Source organism: Leuciscus leuciscus (assembly GCF_965113295.1).
Source record: "Leuciscus leuciscus genome assembly, chromosome: 5".
Taxonomy (NCBI): Eukaryota; Metazoa; Chordata; class Actinopteri; order Cypriniformes; family Leuciscidae; genus Leuciscus; species Leuciscus leuciscus.
This window is the reverse complement of record NC_138729.1, coordinates 2,582,801-2,594,145: the sequence shown is the minus strand read 5'-3', so window position 1 is coordinate 2,594,145 and position 11,345 is coordinate 2,582,801. Positions and strand designations below refer to the sequence as shown.

The window sequence follows — 11,345 nt, the reverse complement described above, 5'->3', positions numbered from 1 at the left end:
ATAACCTGCATACGTGTTTCACATTCTTTTTGTGACTAGAAAACATCCCTACAACTTCTGAAAGAGAACATGAGCATCAGAAGTGTTATTTTAACATCAGTGGGGTTCAGTGGTTCAGGTTATCCTACATTAGGGTTATTTAACAACAGAAACTGAATAATCAAATGTAAAAAATAAAACTCTGCTTAGTTTTCACTGTATGAATTAAATATATACTAATTCTTATTAAAGCTACAAAAGTTATTCAGCCGAGAGCAGTGAGTGATTTTCTCTTCGTCTTTTGTTCATGACCCAGTTATTGCAAGCCGTTGCGATATGCATATCATCATGATATATACATTTGCGATATTTCGATAAACTGTACAGCCCTATGTGTTTAAATAGTATAGTGTGTTGCATGCAGTCTGCACATCATAGAGAAAGTGAAACCACTCTGGATCATATGATCTAGACGTATAGTGATAGTTCCCAGCTTTCCTCTTCCAGTCGCAGTCAACATCAATATTGTGTTTTAGCGTAACTGAAACTCTACTGTATATATGGGTGAAAGGGCAGTGCAGCGGTCAGTCCGGACCATCACTCAATCCTGTGACTGTCTGAACTGTTCCTAGACCAGGCATGTTTAATGATTTCTTGTTTTATATGTTATGGTACACTGTAAACAGGGCTTGACATTAACACCTGTCATGTGTGTGTGTGTGTGTATTTCCAGCAGTGTGTAACGCAGTCACTCCTACTACCCACTTTGGCGAGTTGAATTTATATATATTATATAGATTTTTCAATTGTAGTCTTTTAAAAAGGCATCTGAAATAATAAACTAAGTGCAATGTAGTGTTGTCAAAAATATAGATTTTTTTTAAATTGTTATTGGATAACTCTTCCAATACTTATTTTCCACAGAACAGACACACGACACAAGATGCCCTCGCTCTCTCTCGCTCTCGCTCTCTCTCTCTCTCTCTCTCGTTTAATTTGCTCCGGATGAATATTGTTGGTGTTACAGGGCTTGAATTTCAGCGTGGGATTGCGCGTATTGCGTATAATTTTATTAATTCCTGCTCACATTCATTTTTGCTGCTTATTGTGCTTAAACAGTCAAAAACACACACAATAATGTCAAAATGGATCCGTGCGTCAGGTCTTAAAGTGACAGCAGCCTAATTCACCTGCTGCCAAATAAATATAGCAGTTTTCCGCATGGTATCGATGTCAAAACTGTGGCCAGTGAAAATGCTGAGTGAAAACCACTAGCCACAGTGACTGCTGAGCAAAAATGTTAATGTCAAGCCCTGATTGTAAAGTAAAACTCACCCGACTATCCTTAAATAGTGTATATACATCAACAGAAAGCTGAAAGCATTCCCAAACATGTATTCAGATATAGCAAACAGATGATTGTAAACACATGCAGAACACACACATTTCTGGAAGCTTTGCTGACGTTGTTTCTCTAAAATGCACACACAAAAAAAAGTAATATATAGTCTATAATTGATGCGTTTTATTCTCTAGTTCTTCAGCATGTATTCATGCATGTTCTGGTGCTTAAAGAACCCGTATTGGCACGTGAAGAACTTCTACATATAGCCAACTTGGTTGACTTTGCTGATTTCATGTTTGGAGCCCAATGATATACTGTACAATATACTGTATGCACAAACAATAATGATAACAATAATTTTGGATAGTAATACATTTCCTCTAACCTGACCAAGACAGTAATAAAGCTGTAGGCCTCTGTGGTTTTTACAAAGTAACATGTACTTTTCAGAAATCTCACTTTCCTCCCATCATATCTCATCTGACTCCATGCAAAACACACTGTAGAGAAATATTGGCAATTGGTGGCATATTCATGCTTCTTCAGATTCTCAGAAAATAAGATAAACCACATCTATACCTAATCTCTCTCAGACATCAAACGGGAATCATATTTTTCATGGAGGATTTCTAATGCGAGAACACACAATCAGTTTCCATGCAACTGGGAAAAGTCAACCTGATACTTCAGTACAGTGTGTGAGATATCAGTAACACTTTACAGTAAGGTTTGTTAGTTAACATTAGTTAGCATGGACTAATAATAACTGCACGTATACAGCATTTATTAATCTTTGTTAATGTTAATTTCAACATTTACTAATACTTTATTAAAATATTGTTAGCATTAGTTAATGCACTGTGAACTAACATGAACAATGAACAGCTGTATTTGCATTAACTAACGTTAACAAAGATTAATAAATACAGTAACAAATGCACATTGCTCATTGTTAGTTCATGTTAGTAAGTTAATACATTAACTATTGAAGCGTATTAAAGTGTTACCCTCTCAGATCCCAAACACAACACGAGGGTTCAGGTGCTGCAAAGAAACGCTGAGCACATTAGTTTGCCCTGCAATGGCCATTCGTCTCATTTTCTCAGGATGAAAGCTGGCTCTTCCACTAAACACGCATCCAGTCTCTCGTTTCCACATGCATAAATAAGAACATGCACAAACACTCATCTGTCATCTCTCCGCGCAGCGCTATACTGTATGAGACTGACGGGCAGAGCTCACCTAAGGTGAAGTAGGGCAGAGCCGTGTTGTCCAGATCATCCAGAACCGCGATGCGACCCGGCAGGTCAGTCCTGACGAACAGCAGGAGCCTGGACTCCCCTCCGGAGAGACTCCCGGAGCCCGCGCCGGTGAAGCTGAACTCATTCTCCCGGAGAACAGGCAGCGTGGACACGGTCACGGTCTTCACCTCGCACGGGCTCTCCGCCAGCTCGCTTCTCTTGTCCCGGTCCTCGTCCGGCTTGCCCCCGGCCCGGGTCCGGCTCAGGCTCACACAGAGCTCCAGCAGCAGCAGGAGGAGGAGACGCGCGTGTCTCGGTGTCATTCCGTTCGCGGTGCCGCTGCGCGTGGATTGAGCGTCTCGCGTAAAGCGCTGGTGGTTTATAGCAGGAGCGGCAGTGCTGAGAGAGACCGGCAGGCGGCAGCACTGAGGAGACCTCACACATCACACACATTCATTATAGCTACAGGAAACATTAGCATCACACGCAGTGAAACATGCACACACACAAAAAAGCACAAAAAAAAACAAAAAAAACAATGACCCTAAAAAAAATTATATTTATTATTATGGTTTCTATTATTATGATTATTTTAGCATAAGATAACAATAGCATCACATGCAATGAAACATGCACACACACACACACACACACACACACGCACACACACACACAATCAAAACAATGTATGCAATAAATAAAAAAACACTGTCCTATAAATTAACACATACAAAATAAACCAACACACACATTAGGCTAGCATATACACATTAAATCAAATAAAAGTATGTATCAAGTACATTAATATGCGTTTTGCATCATTATACTGTATAATGAAAAAGTTGATAAGGTTATTATAAGTTATTATTAGGTTTATTATTTGTTTTATTATTTGTATAAAATTTTATTTAGATTTATTATTGTTTTCTATTATTATTATTATTATTATTATTTTAGCATACGAAACGCTTAAAATGCATGTTCATATTGTATTGCTGCATTAATTGGAGTAATTATGACCATAATTAAAGCTATTTTATCACATTCCATATTGCATTTTATCAGTATATAAATCAGTTTTGTTTTGGTATAAAGTATTATGTTAATTTAGTAATCTAAATAATATTTAGAGTGGAATAAAACCTGCTAATTTAGATGTCACTTTTTTTTTCTTTTTTTTTTTTTTTGTGCATATACTATTATTATAGTGGTCATGTGTAAATATTACAGGAAAGCCCATTAAAAGACGTTCTACAGTGGTATATGCATTCAAAGATATCACTGATGGACTAAAGTGACTTCTGCATCTCTGAAAGTCTCTTCCACTGCAGCCGAACAAAAGCTCCACGGCAGCAGAAGTTTCCAAACCTTCATAAGAGCAGAACTCGTGAGGATAAACTTCTCTTTGAGCTGAAGAGACACCTGGAGCTCCTGCATGTCAGTAAACACAGCGCCTGACTGGTCAAAACACACACGTGTCCCTGTGAGAGCACCTCCTGAGGAGACTGCCTCTGATGTCCCGCTGCGTGTGTGTGCGTGTGCGTGCGTGTGTGTGTGTGCGTGCGTGTGTGTGTGTGTGTGTGTGTGTGTGTGTGTGTGTGCCTGTTATCTGTGCACATCTTTTCTTTTTTTCTTTTTTTTTTTTATGTGCTACGTAATCTTGAATCTTGATTCATCTGAAATCATGAACCTTTGTCCCTTCTAGACTCTATTAAATAAAAATTGTATTCTTATTTTTTTTTGAGGAATATTATTATTTTAAATTCATGCTCCTGGTAATCTTGAATCAGAATAAGTTCCTCTTGCAGCATCTCTTCTCTTCTCTGATGATGATGTCACTCACATGAGATCAGCCAATAGCAAACCACAACCATCCAATCAATTCCCCACAGACAAAATCAAGCCCCGCCCACATTTGCTCTTGTCTCAGAAATACATCGCAATAGGAAGACGAAAACAACTTCCGTTTCCTTTATCATACCAACAGTAAACCTGAAGAGAAATCTTCCTGTTTTGAAGTTAAATAGTTGTAATAGTCCTAACATACTGTGATTGCTTTGCACAACTCCATATATTTTTAATGGTGGTGTGTTGATGCAACTTAACACCCAAGAGACTGAGGACTCACATATTTAATTTCCTGCATGCAGAACTTGCTGACAGTCCAGAACAGACCGTGTGTGTTGGGCAGGAGACCGAACGAGTGCTGCAACACGTATGGTAAAGAGTGAACGACACACTCTTAATGGCTAATAGGGGCTTTTTCACACACTCCCCCAGTGGATATATGAGAATCACTGTCGTCGAAATTGCCTTGACCTCTGAGCCAAGCCGTCTTCTGATTTCTTTAAATTGAATTTGACAAACAACACGGCAGCAAGCGTGGGTCTAGACAGAGATGCTTTAAACAGGTTTAGCGCGTGTAATGAGTCCAGTCTCTCCCCTCTCCATCTTACCAGTAGGTCTGCCATGCTTGTGTTCTTGATTTTCACAAATAAATGAACAATTTGTCCTTCCTTTCTCCCTTTGGACTCGTACGGCGCCGGCTCCAGAACGCCACGCTTGCTTATTGCTTACAGAGTTATTTATACTCTGCAGCTGGAGGGTGTTGCTGTTAAAAAGATAAGGGTGTAAATATAAATCTGAGACATGTGCAATGATTTTTCAGCAGCATATGGCAACAAAACATGGGCGAATCTCATGCATTTTGCATTAAACAAATAGGATCAGTAAAATTATTTCCATGACAGTTAAGTTTACCTTCCCTTAAACTCTCAGTGCTGAAATGGTCTGGGACTTTTTGAGGGATTTTTCCTCGTTCTCATTACTCTCGATACGATTTCTCATTAATTTTGCATTACTCCATCACAGTATGTTTTAATTCAAAATCAGTATTTACATATTTTAGCTTTGGTTCTCAATATCTCATCTTTGCACTCGGGAATTGCAGATGTTGAATCTCATCATCCGTGTTTGTGTGTGGGATGTGGGATGTGGGATGTGGTCGCTGTCCGTGGTGCTGAACATCATGACACATCTCTTTTAAAGCTAAGGAAGCCAGCCAGACATTTATTTTTATTTTTTGGGTCACTAAAAAGACATGCATGGGTCTTCCATATACCCGATTCCTATAGTCAATCAATACTCATGATGCATATGAATATTTACTAAATTCCATAAGGTGGTAACTTTAATGCTGAGTAATTTGCATGCACTACATGTCTTATAAGCTTAAATCAGTGAATTGCATTGGCATTTTAAACTCTTCAATTATGGAATTTGTTTTTTCATTTTTTTTTCATGCTAACATGAATAATATTGCCTAACCTTGCAGGTCAGGGATTTTTCCACTTCAGTGCTATAATGCCGATGTTGAGCCAGTCCAGTGAACTCTGCCGAGTGGGTAAAATAACCACTGAGAAGAACTGGCATGAGAATCAGTTCTTAGCATGCAAAACTGTGTCATATCTAAACAGAACAGTTTGGACACGGTGATGTTATAGAACTGGCAAAATGTCAGAGATATATGCATATAAAAATATAAATACATATAAAATTATCATATATATATATATATATATATATATATATATATATATATAAATTATATGAATTAAATAATAATTAGTTATTTAATTTTGATGTCAAATACACTATCGTTTGAGATCGGTAAGATGTTTTTCTTAATAATTTTGGAAAGTGATTTAGCAAAAATCCCTGCTCACAAAGGCTGCATTTATTTGATGAAAAATACAGTAAAACTGTGAAATATTATTACAATTTGAAATTAGTGTTTTCTATGTGAATATATAGTTAAGTCTAATTTATTCCTGTGATCAAAGCTGAATTTTCAGCATCATTACTCCAGTCTTCAGTGTCACATGATCCTTCACAAATCACTCTAATATGATGATTTGATGCTCAAGAAACATTTATGATTATTATCAATGTTGAAAACAGTTACCCTGCTTCATATTACTGTAAAAACCATGATCATTTTTGTTTTGTCAGAATCCTTTGATGAATAATAATAATAATATGTTTTATTTATATAGCGCATTTCCAGGGCTCAAGGACGCTTTACAATGAACAAGCAACAATAATGGCAATGGACAATGATAACAAACAAAACAACAGTAGGCAGATGAGAGTAAAAGTACAGTAAAGGAGAACTGTGTAGATGGGGAAGCATACAGCAGAATACAGTCAGACACAACCACATGTAATACAACTTAAGAATGATAGCATTCACAAAATAAGAGAGTTTTGAGCATAGTTTTAAATTCAGAAATAGCATTAAAGGGTTAGTTCACCCAAAAAATGAAAGTTCTGCCAGTAATTACTCTCCCTCATGTTGTTCCAACCCCGTAAGACCTTCGTTCATCTTCGGAACACAAATTAAGATATTGTTGATTAAATCTGAGAGCTGTCTCACTCCTCCATAGGCTTCTATGGGATTGAAACTTGCCGGCCCAGAAAGTTAGTAAAGACATCGTGAAAATAGTCTTTTTTATCAAATTTATCAAGTGACGAGAACACTTTTTATACGCAAAAAACAACAAAAATAATGATTTTATTCAACTATTAATTTTCTTCTGTGTTTCTCTGAGTGAGTTCACGTAGTGTAACAGCGCAGCGCTTCTGGGTTGTACGTCAGAACGGAGGCTCACTATTGGCCAGCATCACATGCATCACATGACCAGCGTCGGCCAATAGTGAGCCTCCGTTCTGATGTACAACCCAGAAGCGCTGCGCTGTTACACTACGTGAACTCATTCAGGCCCACACAGACGAAAAGTTGAATAGAGTCGTTATTTTTGTTGTTTTTTTGCACGCAAAATGTTTTCTTGTCGCTTGATAAACTTAAGGTTGAGCCACTGTAGTCACTTGGACTATTTTAAACATTTTCTTTACTAACTTTTCTGGGCCGGCAAGTTTCGATCCCATAGAAGCCTATGGAGGAGTGAGACAGCTCTCAGATTTAATCAACAATATCTTAATTTGTGTTCTGAAGATGAACGAAGGTCTTATGAGGTTGGAACAACATGAGGGGAGAGTAATTACTGACAGAATTTTCATTTTTGGGTGAACTAACCCTAACCCTTTAACACAAGAGTGATCGGGGGAGAGAGTTCCATAGTTTGGGTGCAGTAACACTGAATGATCTGCCGCTCACTGAAGCGAGGCGATGCCGAGGGACAACGAGAAGGCTAGATCGGAGGATCGGAGGATCGGGTGGAGCCGGTTACAGAGATACGGGGGAGCCAAGCTGTGCAGAGATTTAAAACTGAGCAGGGCGATTCTGAACGTAATACGATAAGCCACTGGAAGCCAGTGAAGACCGCACAACATTGGGGTGATATGGGCAGAACGCTCGGTGTGGGCCAGTAATCTAGCAGCAGAGGTTTGAATGTATTGCAATCTGGAAATGGAGCTGGCAGATAAACCAATGAGAAGAGCATTACAGTAATCAAGACGTGATGTGACAGATGCATGGATGACAGTTTCAGTGTCTTTGATACGGATGAAGGGACGGAGCCGGGCGATGCGACGTAGATGAAAGAATGCTGATATGTGACCCTGGACCACAAAACCACTCACATCCCATACATAAAATAAATATATTTTGAAACATATTTTTGGAATATATGCAAACATTTGAAATTGGCCCAATAAATATATTTTAGTTAAATATACAGTATGAATATTTATATGTCAATATATTTACTAACAACACATATGTTCATATATGTTTTAACTTTTGCAAATTGTTTCATTTGAAATATATTTTGAAATTTAAAAAGTTAACATTTTCACAAACAAACAACACATTTTCAAATTTTTTTTTTTTTTTTACATTTTGAGATCCTTTACTTAAACATGCCATATCTCACTACTAACCAAATTATACCGTTGATTATGTTCAATTTCATACAAGCGTCTCTTCTTGACCCTGTATACAGTATAACCTAATCACACCAACCTAATCAACTTGGAGTCAGACCAGTTTGGTGCAAATTAAAGTCTAAGTTATTTGTCTGTATGCCAAAGGACAAGAGCAACATGATAACCATCTAAAAGTGCATATTTTTTCTAAGCAAAAGTTATTGTTAATGCAATCAAATTAGTTTTAAATGTAAGTACAGTATTTATTATAGCTGTGTGTCATAATACAGTAGTGAAATATGGTAGCCTACTGTTGTGTATAGGGGAAAAGGTAGAGGAATTGCTATGATCAAAATACATTTTCGACCCTTCTTTAGCAAGCTAAACATTTTATGACCATATATTTTGTCATATATTTTACATTACATGTTATAAATGTAAATATATTTCACACTTAGCATCATATATTTTTGTTATATTTCAGAATACATTTCAAAATGATAAATATAAGTGAACAACAATGCAAATATATTTCAATATATATTTTTGACACTTTAAAATATATTTCAATTTTTTTTTTTTCTGTATTGGATGGGTCATTTTTTTTTAAATTGAGATGTATAGATAATCTGAAAGATGAATAAATAAGCTTTCCATTGATGTATGGTTTGTTATGATAGGACAATATATTTGGTTGAGATACAACTATTGAAAATCTGGAATCTGAGGGCGCAAAAAAAATCGAAACATTGAGAAAATCTCCTTTAAGTTGTTCATTTATGTTCACGATTGTGCAGCATTCACTCACACAAATACATGTTTTATATATTTACGGTAGGAAATTAAAAAATATATTCATGGAACATGATATTTACTTAATATCCTAATGATTTTTGGCATAAAAGAAAAATCAATCATTTTGACCCTTACAATGTATTGTTGGCTATTGCCACAAATATACCCGTGCGACTCGAGACTGGTGACGTGATCCAGGGTCACAATTTATGAAGAGATACAGTATGATACAATGAACAAGTCGAAGAAAGATTTCCTGCAAAAAACAACACAATATTGTTTTTATGATTATTTATATGATCTTTCTCAAGTGCGTGATGCAGATACTAATTATTGCAATGCAGTCACTGAATCTTCATAGTTGTTGTAGTTAACTAATACTACAATTATTTTAACCACCTTCAGCTGGTGCCAAGAAAAAAAAAAATCATATTTTCATTAAAATAAAAAATAAAAATATTATATATAAATATACATATTGTTGAAAAAAAGAAAAACTGCTAAAAATGACAAAAATCTAAATTACTAACACTAAAAGCTATTTAAATATATTTTAACTAAGAGCTAATCCTGGCTTAATCTAAGCCCTGTTTGTGAAATATACCCGTGCGACTCGAGACTGGTGACGTGATCCAGGGTCACATTTGGTGATAGAATTAATATAATAGAATGTTTAACATACAAGAGTATTTTTAAATAAATGTCTTCACTGTCACTGTTGATCGATGTAATGCCTCCTTGCTGAATAAAAGCATTAAAAAAAAAATAGAGATCTTCCTAGAGGTAGAGGTCCCGTGTTTTGACCGATAGTTTATGCACATGTAATACATCATCAGGCCTCATTATTCCAGTCCTTGTTGAAAAACTCATTTAAACCGCGGGAGAAATCTGCAGAGATTTACAAGCTTTCCCAGTTCATATTTTTGCCAGATTGTCCTTTTAAATTATTTTTCACTCTATCCTATTGCATTCCCGACAGAAGACTGTGTGTGTGTGTGTGTGTGTGTGTGTGTGTGTGTGTGTGTGTGTGTGTGTGTGTGTGTGTGTGTGTGTGTGTTTGCTTGAAGATGTTTTCCCTGAACAATACCGTCTGCCACAGAGATACGAAACTCTACGCGTGCGATAGAAGAGCTGGAGAATAAGAGAATGATAACAATAAAAAATGTCTGTTTTAATAATAAAAAAAATTCTGCAAGCTTTTCCTAATATTCTCCAGGCATCCGTGCGGGACACCGTACATCAGGGCCGCTTCATTGTGAGAGCCGTCTGGGTTGTGAAGGATTGCACTTAGCCGATGATTCAGACGCGTTCTTCTAAAAGCAGTTCCTGGGAAAGCCAGAAATCATGAGGAGAAACCTGGCCAAAGCCGTCCGTCATACAGAGCAACACAGTCCATTACTGGGTTCATAATATTTATTACAAAGAGTGAATAGAGAATTAATGTCCTGTAATGGAGGCGAACCCGAGCAGAGTGTTTCTCTTCCTGAAGACCGTCATCTGATCACCGAACCCCGGATTCCTCTCGGTCCTCAACATCAAATCAGCTCGAGAGCTTTGAGTTCACAGAGGAGGGATTCATTCCTTTATTAAATGTGCAGCTTGAATTAAAGAAACATAAGCGTATATGATTTGCTACGATTGATCAGTCAGATTAACTTTATTCCCAAACACTTCAGTCGTGAGCCAACGGCACAGATACTTTGATTATACAATACATATTCGGTAACACTTTATTTTACAGTGTCCTTGTTACATATGTTACATGTATTTGCATAGTAATAACAGTCAATTATGCATAATTACATGCTACTAACCCTCAACCAAACCCTAATCCTACCCTAACCCTATAGTAAGTACATGTAGTTACTGTATATTACTCAGTACTTAAATATATAATTACACTGTAACAATGATACCTTAAAATAAAGAATAACCAAATATTCAAAGCACCATCACACATTAGTTAACATGTACTATGATATAAAGTTACAGTATTTATAAACCTTTCTTAATGTTAATTCATAAAAATGCTTTTTATTGTTTGTTCATGTTAATTCATGATGAATCAACTGTTACAATTTAGATTTAAAAACATGAAT

The 11,345-nt window shown here is 36.6% G+C and overlaps 1 protein-coding gene across 1 annotated transcript in view; it reads right to left on the bottom strand.

Annotated features, from left to right (window-relative positions):
- astn2 (astrotactin 2) overlaps nucleotides 1-2,933 on the bottom strand; it is a 481,074-nt gene extending 478,141 nt beyond the window's left edge. The window contains exon 1 of the mRNA XM_082170500.1: nucleotides 2,567-2,933. Within this exon, the coding sequence (XP_082026626.1) occupies nucleotides 2,567-2,888 (322 nt within the window). The 5' untranslated portion in view covers nucleotides 2,889-2,933. The remainder of the gene's footprint in view (nucleotides 1-2,566) is intronic.
- Nucleotides 2,934-11,345: the final 8,412 nt, after the last annotated feature.